This window comes from Jaculus jaculus, chromosome 19 (assembly GCF_020740685.1).
Source record: "Jaculus jaculus isolate mJacJac1 chromosome 19, mJacJac1.mat.Y.cur, whole genome shotgun sequence".
Lineage (NCBI taxonomy): Eukaryota > Metazoa > Chordata > Mammalia > Rodentia > Dipodidae > Jaculus > Jaculus jaculus.
This window is the reverse complement of record NC_059120.1, coordinates 50,043,063-50,070,422: the sequence shown is the minus strand read 5'-3', so window position 1 is coordinate 50,070,422 and position 27,360 is coordinate 50,043,063. Positions and strand designations below refer to the sequence as shown.

The following is a 27,360-nucleotide window of genomic DNA, read 5'->3' as shown; positions in this document are numbered from 1 at the left end:
CTCACCTGATTCTCAAATAATGCAGACAAAACACGTTTTTAGTTCCAAGATGGTGGAAGAATTTTACCATAATTAGATCAGACGTTGCATAAACTAGAGTGTCTGTGTTGATGAGCTTGAAGGTCTCATCTTTTCTAACTTCTTTTAATGGAAAACTAAAAGACCCTTGCATGTGACAATAGCAGTTATTGCACATGGCTTGGCCCACTCCCCGGGCACTCATTCCTCCACCTGCTGAGCCTTGGGGACCCATCCCTGATCATGCTCTTTAGGGCTTGTCTTGGGTGAGGAAGGCTGCCTTGCTCAAAGTCAGGCTCCACTCCAGAGGCAAGCTTACTTCCACTTCTTTTCTTGCACGGAAGTAGAAAGAAGTGTATGAAACAGTAAGAAATACTACCACTGTTTTCCTACTTCATGGGGAAAAACAAAACAAAACAAACAAACAAAAAAAAAAACCAATCAGTTAATGCACCTGATCTCTCAGGTGGTGTATGGCAACTGCAAGACATGAAACCAGAAAATGGGCCCCAGAGGAGAACAGCAACAGTACAACAGAAGTATGATGAGACCCTTACATGTAATTCAAAACAGTAACCCTATTCTACAAGTTGATACGGTATAGTTGAAACTGACTTCAATAATATACTTTAGTGAGCTGTAGGGCAGGGAGACTCATGAGGTCCCCAATCCATGTAGGTCATTGCCAAAGCACTTGATCACCTATCATCGCTGAAGCCACCACAGGCTGCGGTCACAGGACATCGGAATACTATGCTGGAGGCGAAAGGGAAACGAGCTCCCTCCTGGCCAGCCCATCCAGAGCACGAGAGCCCTGGCGGAGCTGACAGAGCATAACGGTCACCGGCATCCTGAAGAAGCAGGTGAACCTGCGGACACCCAGTGGGACAGGACGCATAGGCTTGCGCAGCAGTGACACAAACCCTCTACAGGTAACTAACTGTTCTCCGATTGGACACCAGGCCCCTCAGTGGGAGAGAACTCATATCTGGTACTCAAAACCAAGTCAGAATCCCATGGTCAGGAAACCCAGATTTCAGAGAGAAGCCCCCACTGCCCTCCAGAGAACAAGTGTGGGCTTAACCACTAAAATTCTCTCAAACACTTTTGCATACCCCTCCCCTTTAATCCAAGACACTCTTACTCTTGGTTGGAGAATGTGTTTTATTGCACAGATGGCAGAGAAAACAGAGGAGATCCAAGATCCACTGATAAAGAAGATAGCCAACTGCATGCCATGAGATGTGCCACCTTCACCACATTGGCCAGGGCCCCGGAGAAATTGCAGAGGAGGCCAGAACATGAACACTGCTCTTACTGCTGTCCTGACAACCAGCCTCAGGTTGATGGTGACAGACATGTTGATCAATCAAAACCCATCAAAGCAGAAATCCAGAGGCTACAGAGAACTCAACACCAAATCAGACAGCCAACAGGCCTGTCCCGGCTTAGAGCAGATTGTGGAAGTGGAGACAGAACATTGTGAGAGCCACAGAGTTTGTAGGAATACCCTGAGGCACAGTTCCCCAACCCCTGCTACCCTCAGGGACTGATGAGGCCTTCTTTATCCCACAGTAAATACCATAAGCCCGCTGAGCAGGGCAAGGGGACAAAAGAGTATAACTTGCAACATATGTATATGTATGTATGTATGTATGTGTATATATATGGGTGTGTGTGTGTGTGTGTGTGTGTGTATGTATATATATATGTATGTGTATATACACACACACACACACACACACACACACACACATATATATATATATATATATATATATATATATATATATATATATGCTGTCAAAGTTATACTCATACACACACACACACACATACACACACATATGTGTGTGTGTGTGTGTGTGTGTGTGTTTGAGTCAAACTTGCCAAATTTATATATAGGTGTATCTATCTATCTATGTGTCTATGTATGTGTGTGTATATATATATATATGTTTAATTGATTCAAAATATCTTCATTTCAACATGAAAATAATACAAAAAATATTCATGAAACAACCTATGTTCAAGTTGTAAAGTATAAACCATTTCTGAAATTGAATGTCCAGTTTTTACAAACAGCGCATCTGTTTGGTCCACTCCTATCTTAAGTATCCATAGCAACATGTGGCCTCTGTTTTGGTCACTGCCACTTGGGATTCCTGCTTTTCCTTCCTATGTTATGTCCATATTAGTGTGATACCAACATGTAATACTTGTTTATGAAGAGTCATCATATGGATAATTTAAAATCCACCTACTAAATATTAAATAGGCAAAGCATTTTGTGTTTGAATCATTTTATTTGCGTGGAAATAGGAGATAAGTCAGTGGTCTACCTGGATCAGATCTTGGCTTGCTTTTATCGCCATGATCTGATTTTTCAAAATTTCTTTTTCTTTCCCCTTTATAGATTCCCATGATTCAGTTGGGAAGTATTTCTTGATGCTCAGGAAAATGATGTAGATGGATTCAAAATCTAATCTCCTGTTTTCCCTGCCTTAGCTACCAGCTCATCAAATATCATAATCAAACATGCAGCCACTTTTTAAAGGCTTTAATAATAATCAATACAGGGTGCACATGCACATTGATTGGGGAAGTCATAAACTGTAAACTCAAGAAACTTACAAAAAGTATTTATAATCCTTGGCCTTGGTCTGTTACAGAAAGCAAATGCGTTAGACCTATCTGTTAGTCCCTCATTATCTAACTGCAGTGTAGATAGTTCCTGTGTTGACATTTATACCTGAGGGTCAGTCTTGTTAATATACCTCTTCTCTCTTCTCCACTCATCCTTTCATTTTAGATATTATACTTGGATATCCATTCAGTGTACAAAGATGCTCCTAGAATTATAAACTAATGGTATCAAATAGGATCTTAACTAATATTGCGCTATCCTTTTTGTGTTGCGGAAGACAACGTGGAAATGATATAAATGATGGAGGCAGAAACAGCTTAACAGAGTAGTTTCAATGATACAACTGAAGGCTTAAGTTGAATAGCAGTATAGGATTAATGTCTCTGGACAAGGGCCCTGTGGGCTTCTAACTTCGGACACAAATCTCAAATATGTCAGAAAATTAAGACTTATCACTAGAATAAATTTAGCTCTTGGATTAAATGTCAGGGTTACCCAATAATCATATTAAAATATTTTAGCGGCAATAAAAACACTGATTACTAAAGCTGTCAGTGGTTAATACTGATGGGCACTTGCCAAGGACTTGGCTGGCTAGCGTGTGGCGCGTCATTAGAAGGCTAAGCGTCAGTCACTCTCTGGGGTGAGGTAAGTGGGAAAGGTGAGAAAGTCTGGCTGTTCGTTGAGCATTCCCTGTGAAACACCAGCTTTCCACAAGGACAGACTCAGCTGCATTGGTTCCTCGATTGTCTTCTTGTAAGAATCATTGACCAGCGTCGTGACCTTCTTTACTATGGTTAGTTCCGAGGAGCTAAATTACCAAATGTCGCCTTTTGGCAAGAAAAAAGGTAATGAAAGAGGGGGAAAAAATTCTAATACAAAATATGTGCTCATCAGTTCTGTGGGCTGTTGACTGACCTCTGTGTTAGGGTCAATGAGGAATAGGAGAAATTTTCTAAGTGTTTTTAGTGCTTTCTTTTAGGGCTTCTATCTTGGCATTGATAAAAAAGGACCAATAGCTTGAGAGATGGCTCAACAGTTAAGGTGATTGCCTGCAAAGCCAAAGGACCCAGGTTCAATTCCTCAGGACCCTTGTAAACCAGATGCTTAAGGTGGTGCTTGTGTCTGGAGTTTGGCATGCCCTGACATGCACATTCTCTGACTCTCTCTCTCTCTCTTTTTCTCTATCTGCCTCTTTCTCTTTCAAATGAAGAAAGAAAAAAAAAGGAGATAAGGAAGAAAAAGAACCCAAGTAAAACAATTGTGCGGTACTTTACTGGAAAACAGGAAAAAAAAAAGATCTACTCAGATTTTGAGTTAGAGCAATTATTTAGGTGTCAGGACGTACAAACTGGTAAGCCTTTAACGATTGCTGAGTAGTGGGTTTGACTGGCATTTGACATCATGGCAGCTCTATGGTTCAGGTGATGTGATTCTGTTCATTTTCCTCATGAGGAAACTGATATCAAAAGATGGGAGGGAACTGGCTCCAAGTCATACAGTGCAATCAGCAAGGGTAGGATTTGCATTTATACAGTTTGATTTAAGAGTATTAATTGAAACACACATCACATGGTCCATCATTTCAATCCCCTACTACATGACGTTACAACCTTGATAGTAGCTTGTGACTATGGGGAGCCCCGGAATCACTCAGACCTGCAAAGTGCAGAGAGTGCACATAGTTTATTATAACCTCCCCAGGCATCTTCAAATCACACTGATTACTGATGCAGTTCTCTTTGAACCTTTTTATGTTAATTAGGACTGAATGAAGTATTTATCCATTTTTTTAAATATTACAGAACTCATGAAATATTTAAGAATACTCTAAATAGGAGAATTAAAACAATCATTTTAACAATTGTATCTCAAGTCTGGGTTCTTTGATTATAATTTAATTACAAAACTGTGCTTTGTAAACATAAAACTACCATCTGAGAATTCTCCCAAACTTCAGGGATTTACTAATAGAAAAGAAATATTCTGAGAAGTAGAAGTAAGACTGAATCAAAATTCTTTGCATTTATGTAGTTTTTTTTTTCCTTATAAATTCTTTTCTCTCTCATTCCTCCTGTTCTTTGGAACATACTTCCCTTACACATAATGTTTTATTTTAATAATAAACATACTAAATTTTGAGGAGCTTGAGCAAGTTTTTCTCTAAGTCATCATTTAGCAATGTCACATGTGAGGTTTATACCAGTTTTCTAGAAGTTTAAACCCATATTCATGTTCTGCAGATAAATGGAGACAGATCATCTATGTCTCTGCAGTAGTTGATGGTGCCCAGGCAAATAGAGAGCCTATTCTATCGTGGGAACAAGTGGGCACTGCCTGTTCAGTGGAGCAGCTACAGCAGATGTTAGACACATGCAGCTCAGCATTCCTGCAGAAGGCGTGGTGAATATTCACCTGGGCATGAAAGGACAGAGCAGGACCACCTCCTGATCCTTTGAATAGGAGAAAACTGGCTGTTGAATACTGTTAGATACTGTTTTTTGTAGGTGTTTCACAAACATACACACCAAGGAAAAAAGAGGAGTAAGGGATCAAACTACTAAAAGTAGTGTATGAGGTAGGAGATATAAACTAGGAAAAAATTCTATTAGTAAAGTTTATTTGATTTAGAGTGGAGACACCTAAGCGAAACCCCTTATAGATTGTCGACCTGAGGATACATGTGGTACCAGAGAGCGAAATGTGGCTTAGTGTGCTAATGGTTTCACCTGCAGAGAGGAGAGAATTGTGTGGACAGGAATTAGATAGAGGTTGATAGAGCTAAAAGAAGCTGTGTTCTGGCGAATGTGTTAATAAAGATCTCACCACTTAGCAGTTCTCTTGCTATTACTTTTGAGAATACTTGGGACTCAAATAAATAAATATTCCTCACAAAAAAAAATCTACATGCTCCAAAGAAACATAAACCATAACCTATGAAAACGAAAACAAACCAAGTTGAAGAAAAGTGCTGTCAGTTTGAGGGCAGTCCCTTCTGTCTGCATTCTTTGGAATTCCAATAACTTCGAGTTGATTAATTCCTCCACAGTCATATTTAGCAATGCATCTTTCTATGCATTAAATGTGTTGTATACATTCTTGTGTTTCCATCAGAAGTCTGCATGACAAGGATTCCCTTGCTTCATAAGCAGCACTGCCAACTGACTGGAGGAAAACTGAGAGATGTGATTTGAACTTTTTTAGTTTTACCTACTTAAGTTTACTGCTTCAGGCTTAAAGGTATTTCAGGTACTTGTTTTCTTATTTGAGAGAGAAAAAGAGAGAGAGAATGGGACAGAATAGGTGCACCTGAGCCCCCAAGGCTGTAAATGAACTCCAGATACATTTACTATTTGCTAAATCTGGCCTTTACATGGGTACTGGGGAATTGAACCCAGCTCCTGCTTGATCTTTTTAAACCCTCACATCAATCTGTTTTCATCCACTGGATGAAGTTTTATAAATAGGCAACGACCACACTTTCTGTCACTCTCAAGATTAGCCATCTAATCTTTCAACCAACTTTCCTGAATTCCACCAGCTGTCCTCTCATGTAATGGGCACGGCCCATGGTTGGGAAAGAAAAAACATCATATCAAAAATAGTGAACCCCATAGGGAGTATTTGCAACCCCGTTGAGGACGGTACCCAATTGAATTGGGGCAGAGGATACCAACACAAGATGTATCCATATGAAGTGTGTTAATAATAATAATAACAACAAAGATTTAAAAAATAGTGAAAATTAGTGGAATAGTGAATGGGGATATAGCTAAGGGATACAGCGCTTACCTAGTTTGCAAAAGGCCCTGGGTTCAATTCCCAACACTGCAAAGGAGAACAAAACAATACAAAGCAAAGTAACACCCTCAAAAAAAAAAAAAAAAAACTTGGTGAAGCTAGACATCTTTATTCAGGATGAAAACTACATGAGTTATTTGAAGATAAGAAATGTTTGTTTGTTTCTGGGTAGTACAGAACTTTAAACTGACTAACTCATGAAAGGAGTTAGAGATGAGAAAAAGCCAGATAGATGTTTGAAAATGTAGCAAGACAAACGACTGATGCCCAAAGGCCCCTTGGAGACTTCTTCCTGCCACTACAACAGGCCTGGGTACTTGAGAGCAGCTTGCCTTTGGTGAGTGTCCAGTGTTATTTTATTTTAATTGGCCTTTTTCCTGGAGAGGCTTCCGCAGCATGGCGGAGTTCTCAGAACCTCCGCCTCCAGGAGAAGTCTCTCTGCATCAGAGAGAAGTGCCAGAGGGAGCCTGTGCCTTCAGAGAGCTAAAGTTTCCTCCCCTTAGATGCCAGCTCCTCCAAAGGCCATGAGCCCACTCTGTACTTCATAAACAAGAACAAAAAGGCCAACCAAAAGAAAAAAAAAAAAAGGAATGTTTTAACATTCAGAGAAAAACTAGAAGGAATGTATCACTTAATAAAAGAGTTGTTTTTAACTACCTACTCATTGACAACACCCTGGGAATATGAAACCACTTTCAGCTTTTGAAACAATCTAATGTATCTTAAATGCATTTACATGTCTTTGAAAGATTCAGTTTCTTTTATTTGTGGTTTGTTTCAGGTCGTTTGCAAGTATTTGAAAGCAACACTATGTATGCATTTAGATAACTGCCCTTTTTGCTACCTATACATTTATACATCCCATAAACAATCATGAAACACATTTTGAGACGCCCCTTTGCTTGTACGCTACATGCACAATTGCAGGTTTATCTCATTCATAGTGATTAAAGTGAGGTGAAAGAGTGGGGGGATTGAGGAGGAGAGCTGCCTTACATGTTTATGGCTGTACCTATCGTGACAAAGGGGTGCAGATCTTTCATCTAACAGAAGTGCCCGGCCAGCATTCTATATGGAAGCAGCAGCAATTATTTGAAAAGTAACAGGAAGAATAATCCCATGGTGAGAAAGCTTCCATTTCCTTCCCTCTCATGGCGCATAACATATAACAAGGGATGTACTTTTCCTTATTTATATAACCAAAAACTTTAGCAATGGCTAGGACATGATTAAGTTGTACAGATTTTCACTGTGAGACCAGGGAGTCAAGGAAACATTTTAAAGGATGGTAATGTTAGTGTGCAGAGAGAGAGAGGAGAGAGTGGGGCAGTGACACCTGATTTAGAGATGTGGTCTTATGTCTTGGTTATATACTGGCATTGCCTTTAACTAGCTGGAGAAAATTTGATTGGTCACTTAAGCATCTTGAGATAGCATCCTCACTCACAACATGAGGAAGTTGGATTATACATCAGTCATAATTTCAGTTAAACTCCTGAGATTTCTAGGTTCATGAAGACTATCTTATTGGGGCAAGGGTTTGATAGTGCGGGAAGCAAATAGATGGCAGAGTTCAGCAAATGCCTCCTACCACCAGTTACTACTTGACCCATGACCTGTTGCACATGCTACATTTCTTCTTCAAGTTTCATTGAAAAACTACTTTAAGCATATTATCTTACACTGAATTTGAAAAAAGAGAAAAATCAGGTTACTGATGACAATGTGACTATAATGTGACCACACGGCTACAGAACTTCGTTCCATCATCAACACTATATGGGCTTATCTAAGAGCAACAATGATTCATTCTTCAGAATGCAATTCTGAGTGTATGAACAATCATCTTGAATCATAACTCAACAGACTTTTTCCCTTTGAAGCATGTCTGTCTGTCTTTCAGTCTATCTCTCATCTATCTATGAACTTTGAAAGCTGGTTTCTCTGTTATAGAGCCTACCAGAAGACCATAAATTGACCATAATTATCACTATCCATAATGATAATTTTCTGAATTTTCTGGGTTTTTATCTTCCAAGAAAGGACATTCAAAGTGAGAACTGATGCATACAGATACAACTGCAGATTTTTAGCTATCATTTATAAAAATGAATAGTTCATTTTAAATGTGAGTCATGTATGATTTGGGGAAGTTGATTCTTTTTCTTTGATGATAGAAAACAACCAAACCAATATATAGATATTAATCTACCTATTTCAGGTTTAAAGTGTCAAATTTGAAACATAACTCATTCTGTAGGCTTCGTTTAGAATCATTTTTCTTTAAAAGAGTTAATAAATCAGGTATTTAAACACTGAAAATATTTGGCTCAATATGTATTAAATCATGTAAACTTCTTGGCCATGTCATTGCATAGTAATCATTGCAGCTAATAAATGGTCTGCTATTCTCTGGAATAGAGAAACCAGGTTAGAAAGGCTTAATATGCATACATACATACATTTATCAACGATAAATATGCCTGTTGTCTAATCATTCAAGATTATTGCTGTTTTTATAACTGCAAGTCACTTTACATAACTCCTGCTATGTTAGGCAGATAAAGAAGAGACTGTCACTAGGGGAAGCACTAGGTACCATGAGTGACTGTAGGGAAGTGGTAAGGTGAGGGAAGGTCAGGTCCACACACCATGTGCTTTGCCTGTGTCTAAGCTGGCAAAATTATATGATTAGTTTTGTCTGACTATACAGTTGATTACACATTGATTGATAGGTTATTATTAGAAAATGCAAACAACTCTCAAAAATGGAGAGCTACTTTGTTTTGCATGGTCCCCTAGAAGGTTCTAAAAAAATGGCAAAATGCTTCCAATCTTAGACGTTTTCTTTTATGATAGTAAGCAAATTGCTTTGATTTTCGAAACATTTCTTCCATTTGAATTTTAAAATGTTATTTGAGAACTCAATAGTTCTTATTTTCTTTTGAAATCTTTCAGAGTATTGATAACCAAAACCTTGCTTCAAACTACCAGAAATGACTTTACAAAAAGGTTGGGAAGACTATTTTACATGAATAGAAACCATATGAGAGACTTGTGATAGGAAATAAAGTCTTTAAAAATATTAAATAATGAAGGATGATGTTTTGATCAAGGAAGTAAGTTTTCTTTGGTTTATGCTACTTTGTTTTCTTAAATATCTTTTTTAGAAAGCTTTAAATTGCTAATGGCTTTTCTTTTCTTCTTTTAAAAAATTATTTATGCTTAAAATATGTTTGCTTCTCTGACTGAATCAATTACAACTTATCCTAGGTATTGCAGCTAACAAACAACCTGCTGTAGTCAAACTAGGCTAGGTAGACTAGACATACGCTGTAGTTTATTCTGTAGGAAAACCATGAGCATTTCACAGACTTCATTAAAAGTAAAATAATAAGCAAAAAATATGTACGAATCCTTCCCAATCTCAAATCAACAGTTAAAGCTTTTCATTTTTAAGAATTTATTGAGACCAATATCTCTTCTTAAATAACTGATTTCTCAGCAGCCCTCCCTCCCCCAGCCTTTTTTGGTGTAGCTTTAAAGTTTTCATAAATACCCATGTGCAAAGTTATCACACAGATATTTTGTCTTTGAAGTCGACCTATAAAACAGAGAGGCAACAAATTCTCATTCAATCCTTTGCGATTTACAATGCCCACTGGCTTAATGCACTTACTTCCCAAGATGGCCAAACCCATCCGAGTGACTTACTAAGGTATCTGGAGTCGACAGCCTCGTGGTGTTCAGTCCTACCAAGGATGGGAGCGTTTGGGACATCCAGTTAGAGATCATTGCCATGGTGCTGAGCACAGCGCCAAGCTTCAGCAGTGGAAGACTCATGACTGTGGAGCTAATGAGTTTTTATAGTGACTGATTACTCAGCTGGCAGCGGGAGGCGTGACTGCTGCGGTCCTAGCTTCAGCGTGAAAAGAGATCAACAGGCCAGCCCTAATCAGCTGGAAAAGCTTACAGAACCTCCTTCCCCTCGGCTCATAGCAGGTGCCCTACCCCACCCTCTCTCTCTCTTGCCTCCCTTCTAGGACACTTTGCTGGATCATGGACCAAAATACTCCTGACAGGGCATGGTTGGTAACGAGGAGAGGAGAGGTTGGAGGGCAAAGGGATAAAGATCTTTTCCAGCTCTGTGGTACTCAGTGACCATTTCCTCTGGGGTCTGTGTGAGAGGAATCAGATGCTCTTATCTTTCACAGAAAAGCAAGCAAGCAAACAAACAAACAAAAAAACCAGAGCCTCTACGTGGAGATCAGCCAAAGAGCACATTTCTAAGACCAAACTTACTATGTACAGATTTCTCTAGGCAAGGCTAGAGTGCTCTTAGGAGAGTACTGGAAATAGTCTGCAAATCATATGCAAGGTGATCAGCCAGAGAAGAAGAGATTACTTGTCTTAACAGGAACCTAATGCTAGTATTATTGCTTTTAAAACACAGCTGAAGATTCATAGCTGCTGCTCAAGTGATCATTCCTTCAGGTGCCTCACACCAGGACAGAAAGAAGGGTGCCGTGCAGAAAACAAACCTGCTGCAGACATTTCATGTTTCCAGCTTTGCCTTTGACATGGCATGCTTTGCTTTATAAGCGCTTGGTCACACAGCAGACTCCGTTCATTCTGTTTTCTCCTTGTGAGGAATGACAGAATGACATTGAAGGTCTTGGTCCTGAGAGAATGTGTCATCTATTAAAAGTAGACTCTGGAAGTGATAAGGCCTGGCTCCTATGTTCCTGTTAGCTTTCTGACTAGTGACACTCTCCCCAAGCCTTTCTATTTTCTACACTCTCCAAGGCCCCTTCCAGCTCCACAGTTCAATAGTATGGGCGGCAGAACTCCACTTGAAAATGAGGCATATTGAATCTAAGGCTAATGTGCAGTTTCATCACATTATTTGTGTAACTATTAGGAATGAAATACATTCAAATCTGAGGTCTGTGATAGAATACATCAAAGGTTATTGTCTTGAACAATATATGCATTTGAAAATTAAACAAATAGAAAAATTATGGGAAGGGAAACGTACTTTGAAAATCAAATTGAAAGGAATGTGTCACAAAAGAAGACCAATTCCTTAGGAAAATTCTAGAAATGCTTGCATCTGAAATTTTCAGCCAAAGATGCACAATTTTTCTTTACAGTTGGCAGAACAAATAAAGAAAATGCCTTGAATAAATTTGAAAGAGATATAGATGTAGTGTGTGTTTGCATGTGTATGTGCGCCTGCATGTGTGTGTGTACACATATATGCGTGTGTGTGTGTGTGTGTGTATACTTTAATCTTCAAAAACAACTTTAAGTGAGGATGTTTACTAAGAGATTTCAAGTCTTTGTTACATGTATTAGCATGGCATTTAGGCCATATTTTCCCCGTTAAAAGCCATCAAGATGACTTTATTTGCTCTCTATTTTTATCTGTTATGCCCCTACCAAAACAAATACTGTTTGTTTTTGTCTTTCAAAAACAATTCCATATAAAAAAACAATGAGGACAAAAGCATACTAGTTATGCATTAAGTAACAGTGCTTTCAGAAACAGGACTGTGAAATTTCACATTAACATTATAATGTACTGAAGAAAAATGCAAAATAGATTCACAAATCTAAATACTTGAAAAATACACCTGGAACCCAACCTGATTTTAATAAAAGGGGCAAGGCATATTTTCAAAAGCTTAATTTACAAAATTGAAAGTAATATTCATGCAATTTCTGGATAATTTAATGTGCAATGTGGCAGATAATAATTATCTTAATCAATTAAATATTAGTCAACAAAATAATGGATTGTTAGAAGAATATATGTTGGATATTAGAGAAAATAGGACTCATTTGCAAATTACAAAGAAGGAAGACATAAAGAAAAACAGTATAAATGGCATGTTTCTTTCAATTTTCCATTGAGGCCAATAACTAAACTAAGGAAAACAACAGTCAGTGTGTATGATCAGCGATAGACTTTATTAATAACAACAGCTAAAATGTCATTAGGAGATGTTCAAATTGCACTAGATACATTGAAGTAGAATATCTCAAGTGTTAATAATTATTAGTGTGGGACATAAAAATAACTACAATTGGGCTGGAGAGATGGCTTAGCGGTTAAGCGCTTGCCTGTGAAGCCTAAAGACCCCGGTTCGAGGCTCGGTTCCCCAGGTCCCACGTTAGCCAGATGCACAAGGGGGCGCACGCATCTGGAGTTCGTTTGCAGAGGCTGGAAGCCCTGGCGAGCCCATTCTCTCTCTCTCTCCCTCTATCTGTCTTTCTCTCTGTGTCTGTCGCTCTCAAATAAATAAATAAAAATTAAAAAAATTTTTATTAAAAAAATAACTACAATACATAAAGCAGTAGGTATTTTTCAGTTTTCTCATAATCTACTAAAATTAGTATCATTTTAGAAATTGGATCTTAGTTTTCATTTGGTATAGATGATAATTTCACATATTAGTAGGAGCAAGTGGGCAGGGGATGGAACCATTTGACTGCAAAACCTTCAAAGAATTATGTAGAATAGTAACAGTCTAAGTGTCAAGAATTTATGATGGTAATACTGAGAGAAGCTTCAGGGCTTCACGCCCACACAAAGATAGCAAAACAATATTTTATTTAATGCAAAGGTTTAAAGCAAGCCAATGATAATAACCTTGCGTTGTGAATTAGAACTTTAGCATTTTTATACTGCAGGATAGACAGTTGAGGGTTTCAAGGAGGACAATGTGAAACAAACAGGGAGGACATTTAGAGATATATTTCCATAGTTGAGGTAAGAGATGGTAACGATCTGGGGAAAACAAGCTATCAGTGGCAATGATGTTGTTGAACTCCGTAAAGATCTTCAGGAGTATTGACAGTCTTTAGTGATGGGGCCAATCTGAGAAGTGAAGAATTGGCTAGTGGAAGTCCCAAGTTGGAGTTTGGGTGATTTATGTCATTCATCAGGATGAGAAATACAGACAGGAATATATTATGAGAAATAAGTCCAACTTGTTTACCTAGTTTGAGTCACCTGTGGAGGAGAGTTAGGTGACAGTGCTGTGCCCACATCTAAAGTTTAGGAAGTGTTAGCTTCTCAAGGTCATGTGACCTGCACTGTCTAGTGAGAATAATATGACCTAAATGGATCAAGGAATGGTCAATGCAGTGCAGTCTTAAAACTATCAATGGCTTTATTTATACTTGAAAGATAATCTCTAGATTTATTATGTAGTCACTTCTTTGAAAATTAAGAAACTACACAACCTCTACTTCTAATAAATATAGCTTCAATCTTGTAATCTCACCAAAAACATGACCTGACTACAAATTTATTTCCTTCATAGAATCTCATAGTAGATCAATAACTATAAAACACACAAGCATATATTATTGCACATGGAATGTTGAAATATATTGATTAATATATTTATTCATTAGATATTTCATCATAGCTGTCTTTTCATTATCCATAGAGCATATCATGATAGACCTATCTATATAATAAATAGTTAATACACAAATATTCAATGAGAAAGACACGTGGATAATCTTATGTGATATTGGCATGTTCTACCACTGGAAGTTTTTCCTTTCATTTATAGTGTAAAAGTTTAATTCTGCTTTATTTTCAAGGTGTGTTCCCTAATGTGGGGACTGTGTTGTGTATGTATAGTTTACAAGGGAATGCAGTCTAGGCAGATAGGAATCTACCTATTTATTGATCTATCTATCATTCCATCATCAATCCTATGGTTATACAAATTATGATGGCACATAAGCAACTAATGAGATAATTGGCTTTAGGTTAAATAAGCTGGAAGACTGAGATTACTTGTCAAATAATAGAAAATTTAAGAGGAACTAGTGTATGTGAACTTTGTTTTTTGAATGTTTTGATCAGAGAGGGAAGGGCTAATCAGTATAGCTGGAAGGTACAATTGTAGGGGTGATATTTATTGCTGGGACAAAATACCTGCCCAGAAGAAACTTAAGGAAGAAAGAAGTAGTTTATTCTGGCTTCCTCAAGGGGTTCCATTCAATTATGGTGGGGAAGTCATGGCATGGTGACAGTATTCAGCTGGTCTTTTTACAGTCAGAGTCAGGAAGGTGGGATAAACAAGAAATAGGACTAGGCTATAGGACCTCAAGACTCTACCCTCTTAGGTGCTCACCTGAACTCCACTTCTGGAAGCTTCCACAATCTCCCCAGACAGCACCACCAACTGAGTATTAAGTACTCAACCCCATGAGCCTGTGGGGTATATTTCACATTCAAACCACAACAGGTACTGAATGAGGGATTGGAGGAGAAGGGGGAGGGAAAAGAAGAGAAAGAGGAGGAAAGACAGAAAATGAGGAGGTGATCAATTATGTAGAACACTCGGAGACAGACTGTATGGATTAGCTAAATGAATAGCCAAATTACAGTGAAATCTAGGAAAAAAAATAGTAGGCACCTGTTAGCAAGTTAAGCAACAAAAATGGGAAATATAGTATAAGTAGATGAAGTTGAGAGACACATGCTTGGTTGGAAATCATTTGGGTAGTGCTGTGGACTTTGGGTAGGGGAATGATATGGGAATGGTCAGGTTTATGAAATAGTTAATGTGCTTAATGCAGTACTGAAAAACAGCTCAGAAAGTAGTCTCTAGATTGTTCCATTTGCAAACAAAGTGACATGGACTAACTTAGTCATAACCTCTGTATTTTCATCCATAAATTGAGGATAGACATACCTACATGAAATGGCTTTCTGAAAGACTGGGTAGATGAATGTATTTGAAAATGTTTGCAACATGTCAGGTACTCAGTAAAAGGCAGCCTTGTATGAGAAATGTAAGAAGTAATATCGTGGCTTGATTCAGGTGTCCCCCATAAACTTATGTGTTCTGAATGCTATGTCCCCAGCTGGTGGCAATTTGGGAATTAGATCCTCCTGCAGGTAGTATATTGTTAGCGTTGGGCTTATGGGTGTTATAACCAGCTTCCTCTTACCAGTGTTTGGTCCAGTCTCCTGGTGCTGTTGTCCACCTGGCAATGGCCAGAAGGTGATGTCCACCCTCTGCTCATGCCATTGGTTTTCCCTGTTATCATGGAGCTTCCCCTTGAGTCTGTAAACCAAAATGAATCCTTTCCTTCCACAAGCTTCTCTTGATTTATTTGTTTATGTATTGTGTGTGTGTGTGTGTGTGTGTGTGTGTGTGTGTGTGAACATGAAGCTAAGTACAACAAGAGGGGCTGCACTGAGCTAGGAGTATATGCTGTTGGAGCAAATGGCAGAGATTCCAGTATGGCACTAATTCACTCTTCAGCTGTGGGGCTAAGAGTTCATCTCCAAGTAGACAAAAAATGTCTGATGCATTTCTCGGTTCGTCCTTTACTGACAACTTGAAGTAATCATAGGAAAAAGCCTGAAGGTTCCACTATCATTGCTACCTCCCTGCTTCCCCTGCATCCACCACTCTAGCTTGTCTCTTGTTGTCAAGGATACATGTCTGTGTTCCTAAGGCAGACTGGCTAATCCCCTGGTGATACCTTGAGATTATAGTGTGCAAGCAGTACCCAGAAACTCAGTGAGATTCAGCTGCTAGGGTCCTGACAGGAGTCTCTCTGGCTTGGCTGGACCATAGAGCATTTGCATTTGAGCAGACTCCCAGAAAATGAGCATGCTCCGTTCTTTTAAAAAAATAATTAATTGATTTATTTATTTGAGAGAGACACAGAGATAAAAAGGTAGACAGAGAGAAAATAGGTGCACCAGGGCCTCTAGCCATTGCAAGGAAACTCCAAATGCATGTGCCACCTTGTGCATCTGGCTTACGTGGGTCCTGGGGAATAGAACCTGGGTCTAGGCACCATAGGCAAGCTCCTTAAACAATAAGCCATCTCTTCAGCTCCAATGCTCCATCCCTCATTCCCTTTTTGAAGGATCTCTCCTGAATCACATCCAGTTCACCTATTCAAAGAACATTACCTTGATTCTTACCTCTTTTTCCATTTTCATCACACTTTTCTTCTTCTATGGCTCCTTCTCACAGGCATACAAACACAATTTCATATGTTTTAAGTAAAAAAAATCCTGTTTCCAATATTTGGAATCAAACCCAGAGCTTTACACATGCTAGAAAATTGCTGTATCATAGACCTTCTGACTCTAGACTATCAATCCTAGTTTCTCTTTAGTCACTCCTCCCTCAATCTTCCCTTTCTAGCATGTCTTCTTGAAAGAGTAGTTTATTTTGGCTCTCTTCAATTTCTTCCTTTATAATCAAGGATGTTTTTGTATACATTTCTATACTACACAATTATGATATTTTCAAGCCTCCAATGACCCTGTATTGCTAAATATGGCAACAAGTTCTCAGGCCTCAGCTTTCTTGAGGAAGCATCATTCACAGGTTCTATGTTCTCTTCCTAAAATTCTTTACTTAGCTTCCAGACCATAGCATTCACCTAGTTTCCCACCAGCTTTCTGACCTCCTTTTTATGTCTCTGTTAGTGATTCCTCCTCATCTATATGCTAATGACTCCCAGATTCACTCCTTCCTTGCACAACTTTCCTATCAATGCAGACTTGCATATCCAATTATCTACTTGACATCTTCACTTTGATGTTTAAAAGGCATCTTAAATTGAACATGTTTAAAAAAAAAAAATGAGGCCCTGATGTGATTTCTCCCACCCCAAGAAAAGAAAACAAAAACAAAACTTTCACAAATAAATAAAAGCCATAAACACGTGTAACCATTCTTGCAAATTTCCCCTCTTCAGTAAATTGACAACTCCATGGCTATATCATCTAAGTCAAAGATTCAGTTCTCAAGCATAACTAACTGCTCCCCCCACCACCACATTTAGCATCAATTATCTCATCAGTCTCGTTTCTGCTTGTAAATTTTCCACAGACTTCAAACACTTTGCACAATTCCTATTGCCACCATGCTCATTCAAGGGGCCATGAGCTTTCATTTGGATGGTTATAAGAACCACCTTGACTTAAATTCATTAACACCCTCCCTTTAAAATGATGCTGTTACAATATAAGGAAGGCAATGTTCTTCCTGTGCTTGAAATACTTTAAAAGGTTTTCATCATGTTCAACTCTAAAGGTATATATGACGTGACCCACATCTCATTTCTTTATAACCTGTGTCTTTTGTTTGATCCCTGACTGGTCCCTAGTGATTGAAGTTCATCTTATCCCATCTTTATCATCATAAAGTCCTTTCTTTTGCCAACCTCTGCTGGAATTGCAGCCTCCCAAGTATTCCACCCCATTTTGTTTATTTTTATTTATTTGTTATTACAGATAGAGAGGAAGGAAGAGAGTGAGAGAAAAAGAGAAAGAGGGGGGGGGGATGATGGGCACACTAGGGCTTGTAATTACTGCAAATAAACTCCAGATGCATGTGCCACCATGTGTATCTGGCCTGGCCTACATGGGATCTTGAGAATCAAATGTGGGTTCTTAGGCTTTGCAGGAAAGTGCCTTAACCACTAAACCATCTCTCTAGCCCCTCATTTTTGTTTCCATCCAATGATATCTACTCCTATATTAAAGATAGAAGAGACAATTGCCTATGAAAAGTAGGATTGAAAAAAAACAACACTTTATTATCTGTATGTATATTAACATGTAATGTTAGATTCAATAAATGCGTATAATAAAATTTAAAGAAAAGAAACAAAAGATTAGAAAGAGAAGATAGACAGCTGAATGATTTATTATCCAATTCTCCTTCAGTTTGGCCCTTGGCAATCAATTACAGGCCACAGTTTTCTCCTGGAGAGCCATGCCTAGCACTTCTTGCCTTGGGGTTTAGTGTTGTCTTAAAAGTGTTCAGTAATAAAAGAATGACTTTAGAGTGAAAAACATTAGCAAGGTTCTTTAAAGGAGGAATTTCTGTCTGCTCATCTTTGCCTTCATCTGCAAAGCTGACTGATGCTTTATAAGCCCAAGGGATCCTCCACTGGCAGTCACTGTTGGAACTTCAAAGGAGAAAAATGGATGTGTGAGGGAGGAATTTATCCAGGGCAAACACTTTTTTTTTTCTTTTAACTTTGTACACAAAATTGAAGAAGTGGGGAAAATATAAATCTAGGACTCTGTGTGGCAGGATTCAGCCAGAGAGAAGGGGATGGAGGGGTGGTGTTGCAGAGTCTCTTAGCAGCACCTGCCTTCCTTGAGGTTCCTCAGCTGGGAAATGGGGGCATGGAATGAAATTTCTTAAGCATTCCTGTCCATAGCAGAGTGTTACACTAGAGAGCTCAGTCTCTCCCCCAGTCACATAGATTCTAGCTCTGGAATCTCCCAGAGCCACTGATTTCTCATGTATAGATGAGATACCATGTGGGGTTGATAAGACCTCACTCTTGGTGTTTGTGAGGACAAAAGTTAACTGATATATTTAAAGCACTCATCACAAGGCTGGGAACATGGTAAGCTATCAAGGAACTTTTGTCATCTCTATTTCAGGAAAAAATATATATATATATATATATATATATATCTTGTATCTTTTCTTCATCTTAATAGAAGACATATTAGGAACAGAATTGATTTTTTTATTAATTATGGACATACTTAGTATGGAAATATCACATGTTGGTACCATCTTTTCCTTCATCCTTGCCCCCTCTCCAAAGGGGGCCCTCCTTACTGGGGGGGGGGTCAAGGTTATGCCCATGGAGATGTGGGTTATGCATTTTGGCAGCAGCGGTCTATTATTGGGGAGAGAGAGGTAGTGCCTCTGAGCATGATGTCCCAACTTTTGGCTCTAACAATCGTTCTGCCCCCTTAGTGATAAGTAAGGGAGGGCCACCAAATTTGGGCAATTGCCAATATAAAAAGCTTGGGTTTTTTTTTTTTAAAGTGTTTGGAAAACTTTAGTTTTCTTTCTTTTTTTTTAATTTTTTTTCCCCTGAGGTAGGGTTTCACTCTAGCCCAGACTGACCTGGAATTCACTATGTAGTCTCAGGGTGGCCTTGAACTCATGGCGATCCTCTTACCTCTGCCTCCCAAGTACTGAGATTAAAGGCGTGCGCCACCACACCTGGCTAAACTTTAGTTTTTGAAATGTGCAAAATGTTCATTCTTCTAATATGATTTGTCTCTTAAGATATTATTCTAGCAACATGAAATAATTCCCATTCCATAGGAGGATCTCTCCCAGGGATTTCTTGTGTAAGTCGTGCTAGTCACCGTTTTGAGAAGGGTGCACATATGTACTTCGCTGACACTCATACCAATGTGAAGGAAGACTGCCAGGGGGACCAGTGAGCAGAGGAAACCGTATACTGGGAGTCCAGTAGGCTTGACTGAGGTCCCACAGCCAGTGAGAGGAAAATCCCCATAACTGCATCCCAGAGGGCATGCTCACAGCAATAAACCTTATCCGTGTGAGAATAACTAATGACAAAACACAGTCGTTTCAAATTTGGCCTTTAAAAGATTGGGATCATTTGGATGAAACATCATCCCTTTGTTATTTGCATGTTTTCAGTTGAAAAATGCTTAAAGCTGAGCATATGCACACAAAAATTAAAAAAAAAAAATTACATTTTTTTTTTTTTTTAAATTGACTTCATTTTTGAATGTGAAAGAACAAAGCTCTCACCAGGGAAATACCAGCTCTCAGGTAAGGATTTAATCCCTGCTTCTTTTTTTTTTTTTGCTGAAATCTATTTTCCAGATTTTTCTAATTCTCCCAACTCACCAGGGTAGGCTGAAGTGTTAAATTATTGCCAAAAGCTTTTCTGAAAAAAAAAATTGTTTAGGAAGAGAAATCTCAAAGAGCCTGGGAAATTGCCTGGTGATGAGAAAGGAGAGTGTTTCAGGGGCAGCGTGAAGGAACAAAATTGGCTCTTCAAATGCACAATTTTCTGAGAAGTTGTTGTAAGTTGTTTCATAAAGCTTATCTCCTTCATGGAAATTTGAAATGTATGTTTAGAAGGAACTGAAAAATCAGGTGGTGGTAAACAACTTCAAACATCAAGGTACCCAAGGAGATTACATTCGTAGTTTGTTTTGTAACAGAATCGTAAATCACAGGAGCTCTGCCGACTTGGTTTTGTGTGCCATCGTCAGCTATGCATTTCTCCAGGATGCTCCCCACGTCAATATGTGTAATCAAGGTTGTTTTGTGATTTTAAAGGTCTAGGTGGGTACACACAGTTAAACAGAAATGCCAAAAGATCTAGACATGGAGTGAGTCAGGCTCTCATGAAAAGTACCAAAATAGTTTTGACAGTTTCACAAAGAAGGTCACACTTATGGTCAAGACCAGGTCACTTAAAGTAGCTATTAAATAGGGATGAGAGTTTATTAGTAGATTCTACTGATAATAGGACCATGAATAACTGGGTGATCTGAGGTTGTGTAGGAATCTCAAAAGTTCTCTTGGCTTTAATAAATAAGCTTAATTTAAAAAATAAAGTAGCTAGTACGTAGATGCAATTGTGCCAGCTCACCATGAAATTACTCTTCAGCACTAATGCACTTACAATGTGCTACGAAAACAGTTCTAAAAGGATATAAGTCATGACGTCCAGAAGAGTCTTTCTATAAACACTCATTTGATGAAGAGTTCTGGTGACCTAACATTGTCTGAATTTAACCACGGACAAGTAAAGGAAACGTTTCTGACAAAGATTGCCCCTTGTTTAAAGTAATGTTTCTTTTGAAGACACTATTTTTTTTAAATTCTTCACATTTAGCAGCTTCATTGAACACTATTTACTACTGTTCAAAAGCATAAGCACCCCTCATGTAGCCTGAGGGCCCAGGTGAGACCACAGAAGAATTGTTGAGGTGAGAAAGAGCGCTGCTCCCATGGCGAGCCTGACAACCAGCATCTCAGTGATGGTGATACGCCCTGAGGACACTCAAAACACACCAAAGCAGAAATCCAGAAGCTGCTGAAAGCTCACCATTAAAACAAACTTAAAACTCACCCAGTGCGGCTCAGGGAATATAATGAAAGAGGAGGTGGAAAGATGGTAAGAGCACAGGGTGGAAGGGATATCCAGAGGCATTGCCCCTCGCCACCCCCACAAGGACTGAGTGAGAGCTGTTCACACAACTCATAACCCACAGCCCCATGGGGAATTCCAGCAATCCCTCTAGAGAAGGCCCTCAGTGAAGTGGGGGCAGGGAGGAGGGTAATGATGGCACTAATTCATGAAGTAGCCAAACAAGTTTCTACTCAATAAAAAAAATGAAGTAAAATAAAAAATATCAAAAAAGCTAAGTAGAAGTATGTTATTGCTTTTATTTTTCTTATAGACAGTTAATGATTAAACGTTTTTAAGGTTTTTTTTCTTTATTTGAACCAGGAACTGTATTACGATGAAAATTCTAATATTACTACAATACAACCTCTTCTTTTTAGTCATTTATCAATCGCAGAATTTATGAAAAGGCAAAGAATTATGCACATTAGAACCAAATAGTTCTGAATCTGCAAGTTTAAGAATCCAATTAGGGAGTAAAAGAGGGGAGATTTTTCACACAGTGACTGGTAAGGGAAGCCCCCAGGGGAAATGACAGTGCATAAGTTGTCTTTGCAGGTTGAGCTCTTAGGTTTATTTTTATTTTTTATTTTTATTTATTTGAGAGTGACAGACAGAGAAAAGAAGAGAGAGAGAGAATGTGCACACCAGGGCTTCCAGCCACTGCAAACGAACTCCAGACGCATGCGCCCCCTTGTGCATCTGGCTAACGTGGTTCCTGGGGAATCGAGCCTCAAACCGGGGTCCTTAGGCTTCACAGGCAAGCGATTAACCGCTAAGCCATCCCTCCAGCCCGAGCTCTTAGTTTTTAATTCACACAAATAAGCTGAGTCCAATCTGGTATATATGTCCTAAAATAAGAAAAAAATATAAGTCAGCAGGAATTTGTTCCTATGCACCTAATCCTAGAGATGTCGATCCCCACATCTTCCCATTTGCCAATATCTATTCCCACCTATTGTTCTAGGATTTATATCTGACCCATATTTTCATCAATGAAATAAAATTATGATATTTACTTATATCACCATGCAGTGCTCCTAAGGAAAAAGCAAAGTTATCATGAAGGTGATCATTATCATGAGAACAATTTTCTGTGAGAAAGAAGCCAAACAAATAGAGATGGAGCTGTTGTATTACCAAGAAAATTGTTTCAAGGCGACAAGAAGGTAGTAGTCAGCATACCAATGTGAACATCCAATGAGTAAGTCAATGAGCACAGAGCTGGGTTTTACTTCTAGTATAAAGTCTTTTTTGTCAGATTTCTTCAAAAGGGCAAGGAGACATGTTACAATGTACGGAGCATAAAGGTGTCCTGGAAAGCCTTCTCTTTCTCACACTTGCCTTCATCTTCTCCTTTTCTTTCATTCCTTGTAGGCTCTTTCTTAGGTGCATCTCTGTTTTCTTCCTCCCTTGCCATCTGTCTTTCACTTTTTTTTTTCTATTTTCTTTTTAGGGGGCCTGCAGTATAGTAGTATTTGAGTAGTAGTTTTTTTGGGGGGTGATCCCAAACTTTTATTTTTGTTTTCTTCATTTTTGTGGTGCTGGGGCTCAAACTCGTGACTTCCTGCATAGTAGACATATGCATTACCACTGAGCTACCTCCTGAGCCCGGGTTCCCTGACTCTGACCATTTATTAGGTTATGTGTGTGCAGTTTAAGTACAGGTAGTTCTTATGTTCTGCATTTCATATTTTTTTAAATTTTTATTAGCATTTTCCATGATTATAAAAAAAATCCCATGTTAATTCCCTCCCCCCCCGACTTTCTCCTTTGATACATTTCATATTTTGATTCCTTGTTTCCACTCTTTCAACTTCATTAAAACAAACAAAAGCTCCTCTTTATTAACAGTGAATCATGTAAGTTTAGGCTCTTATTTGCTTCCTTCTGTACTCTATAAGGTTTTCATGAAGCTATTGAATTTAAAACTGGAATCTGCCTATAACTTATATTTGATAAAGTTGATGTGTCATCTGTGTGAGCCACCACTGATAGCTTTTTCTTCCCAAAATAATTGTGAAGGATAAGTATTCCCTATCATGTATTTTCTTTTGATTACATATTTATTAGTGTCTATAAAAATATACACAAGGGCTGACAACAGAGTACTTGCCTCAAAATATATGAGGTTCAGGTTTCCATTGTCTATCTTACAAAAATTATAGAAAACATAAACATAATAATGAACTTCCACTATATATACATATTTGTCAATATTTTATACACAATTATATTTCTAATTATTTGAGTGGCAGTAACAGTTGTTTCCTGGTGAATTATTTATGCATCTAGTCATACCTGGTCTTCCTCTGTTCAAGGAAGATTAGAGGTCAAAGATTAATATAATTTATTCTTAGTCTTAGGGCCAGGTTCCTGAGAACTTTGATAGCAATAAATATGCTTACAAAAGTAATTCCAATTCAATGTGGTGTATAGTGTGCACAAAATGTAATGGGTTGCTAGTATGTTAACAACCAATTCTGCTTGTGGAAGAATGAGGTTTATGGCACTCAGTCAAATTTCCCAAGCAGATCACTTTGCTACTGAAGTATGAATGTTCCCATGTTATACACGGGCAACTTAGAGTGGGTGAGAGTAAGGTGAAGAAAAGAGAGAGAGAGAGAGAGAAAGGGAGAGAGGAGTTAGTTTTTGAGAGGCAACAGTGATCACTGGAATCTGGTAGCTCTTTGTTAGGGCTTTGAATCTGATACATCTCCATTGGCTCATTTCTTTTTTTTTTCAACAGTGCCAAGCTCATGGGACTGTTTTGAAGGCTGGGGAGACTTTAGAAGCTGGATTCTGGATTGCTTTCAAATGATGACCTTCTCAGTTTCTGCTTTGACTCTGCTTTTAGGACTTAGCACTGTATTAGTCACTCTCTTATTGCTGATTCAAACTACCCCATAAAAGCAACTTAAAGGAGAAAGGATTTATTTTCAGCTTGCATTTTCAAGGGAAGTTTTGGGGTGGAGAAAGTTTGGCAGCAGAAGCGGGAACAAAGAGGGTCACATTGCCTTGGCAATCAGGAAGCAGTGAAATTGCGTGATGTGGTGAGCCCAAATAGAATGTTCACAGCTAGCAGAAAAGAATAAATAGCCCCCCCCCCCATGCTATTACTACGTCTTTGAAGAGCATCCTCTTCACATGAAATGCTAAACATTGAATATAGATCACGCCCCCCAGAGGCTCACAAGTTAAAAGAGTGGTCTTCTAGGGTGTTAGTGTTGGGAGGTGATCCCTGGGAGCTTGTCCCCGAAGTAGTTCATGGGTTTCTGGCCTGTCCTGTCTCCTGTGCTTCCCGGATCCTGTGTGAGTCACGTGTTCCGCTGTTCACTTCCTGCCATCGTTGTTTTGCACACCACATGCAGCCACGGCCTAAGCTGTGAAGACACTGAATCTTGGGTTAAAACCTCCAGACCGGGCTGGAGAGATGGCTTAGCGGTTAAGAGCTTGCCTGTGAAGCCTAAGGACCCCGGTTCGAGGCTCGGTTCCCCAGGACCCACGTAGCCAGATGCACAAGGGGGCGCAGGCGTCTGGAGTTCGTTTGCAGAGGCTGGAAGCCCTGGCGCGCCCATTCTCTCTCTCTCCCTCTATCTGTCTTTCTCTCTGTGTCTGTCGCTCTCAAATAAATATATAAATAAAAATTAAAAAAAAAAAAACCTCCAGACCCATGAGTTAAACAAATGTTTTCCTTTTTGTAAATTAATTGCACTATGGTAACAGAAAACTGACTAATGCAGGGATTAGATTTTTAGGGGAAGGTCAATAGGAAGCTATGCAATAAATATTGAAGATTAAGTAGAGAGTTAGAAGGCCAGCGCAGGGAGGACTTAAAAGAGCAATTTCCGTACTAGGGAAAGAACCGAGAAACAGATAGATGGAGGATAAGACCCGGGCTAGACACTGGTGTAATTAGGTGTCTTCCAAAGTTCCCTGAGTTAAAGCTTTGGTCCACAGCAGCGTTGTTTGGAGGTGTTGGAGATTCTGGGTTTAGTCACAGGTGACCTTCTCATTCAGGGTATATTAGTGAGGGCTCTCTAGGGGAACAGAACCATACAATGAATGCATACAATTATAAGGAAAAAAGCATGGGACTGACTCATGCAGGTGGAGACCATTAACACTCTCCAGAGGCAAGAAACAACAACAACAACAACAAAACAGTACCTCAACAGAGCGAGAATTGGAAGCCTCACAGTAAAGGGGCCCATGATGCATCACCATCTGACACCAGAGGACAGCAGGTCCTCAGGGAGTCACTGGTGTGAGGACCACTGATCAGCTGAAGAAGATGGAACTGACGTCCACAAGCCATGTTGACAGCGATCGACACGCCCATGGGGGAAGAAGGGAGGTCGCTCTGCATGGGTGGCTTTTTCTCTTCCCACTTTTCTTCCATCTGGGTCCTTAGCATATTACCTCACATTCAGGCTGGGTCTGTCCCCACCCTTCGCTTGTCCATACTCCAGTCTTCTCTGCAAACTTTCTCAAGGGTATACCCAGAATTCTGTCCTACTAAGTGCAGAGGCATTGCCTAATCCAGTCAAACTGACAAGATTCGCCATCATCCTGTTCTGTTCCTCGTCACGTCTTTCACTTTCTGAACTTCGGATGAGTGACTTCACTCTGCCAGTCAATTTGGCTCTGTACCATCTCATCCCAGAGACAAACTGACCACAATCCCGAGATAAAACTTTCAAAACTATGAGCCGAATAAATCTCTCTATACAAGCTTTTTTTTTGTCTAATGTATTTATGACAGTAACAGAAAGCTAATATATGCACATTGCATAGGAATTACCAAATCATATTGTGTCAAGGCAAGAAAAGGAAAGAAATAAAGATTATTGCCTAGACTTTTTTTCAGGACACAATATTACAAAACAGAATCTGGAAGAATCTAGAACGGTGCTTCTTTGGCAATAAGAAACAGCACTGATTAAGTGCACATGGTGTTGCCTAAGGGAGCTCACATGGAAGTTCCTGCCCTTCCAGGAATATGCACAAGCAGTTAACTGTTTTAATAAGCCCGAAACTCTGCTTCACCACACTACCCTTTGGTGAACTCATTACTTTGGTCTACACTAGCACTCTTTTTCGGTTGAATAGACATTGTTCATGTCTCTCCAGAAAAGTCATGTACCCAATGGGTACAATAATTTCAAAGAAGTGAAAAAGAAACCCACAGTGGAAATTTGACCTTCAAAGAAGGTGAACACAAGAATAAAATACTTTACAGTTGTGAGGGTACATTGGAAACCATGAATTAACTCAGCATGAGGGGAGATGACTGAACTGTTCATTTTCCTGTGTGTTCATGTGATTCAATTTTCAAAATCTTAGCACTTTGTTTTACAGCACAATCATCAGGATATTTGATTTTGTAAAACTCATAAAGTTCTTCTTTAGCTTTTCAGGGGCTCGTTTAGTCCTCTGATACTCAAATAACTTTGCTTTGAAGAATTTGTCCTGTAATTCCTCTCTTCTCAATTCTGAAAAGCTATTAATTATCAGATACTGTTTAGTAAATCTGGCATTTGGACAGACCAGTCCTCTCCAAAACAGTTCCATCAATTTCAGAAAACAGGGCTCTATTACATGATATTAATTAATTTTCATCATATATGTATTGATTAACATTACAGAGTTATAGTATCCCAAGGTCAGGGGCTCAAGGGCTCAAGACAGATTTCACTGGTACATAGGGTGGTTTGGCCAGATTTTGAGGAGATTCACAAATAATTAACTATAATTAGTGAATATTGCTGGCTCAGTTGTGATGCGTTTTTGTTGCCTTACATAGCTTTTTCATGACAGTAATTGGGTCATTTATATTTGAAAAATTATAACTTGGGTTGGGTGAAGTTTTAAAAAACATAGGCAGGGTTGGAGAG

General features: G+C 39.0%; 1 protein-coding gene across 4 annotated transcripts in view; it reads right to left on the bottom strand.

The window, feature by feature from the left end:
- The window catches only part of Olfm3 (olfactomedin 3), a 215,543-nt gene that overhangs the window by 44,943 nt on the left and 143,240 nt on the right, over positions 1-27,360 (bottom strand). Inside the window, exons 1-2 of one of the 4 annotated variants that reach the window (XM_004659078.3) lie at positions 10,177-10,309; positions 1,446-1,465 (exon numbers count right to left, since the gene is read on the bottom strand). The exons of the other annotated variants lie outside the window; for them this stretch is intronic. Of the exons in view, the coding sequence (XP_004659135.1) occupies positions 1,446-1,465; positions 10,177-10,309 (153 nt within the window). Of the gene's footprint in view, positions 1-1,445; positions 1,466-10,176; positions 10,310-27,360 lie in introns of those variants that run through there. 4 annotated transcript variants of the gene reach the window in all.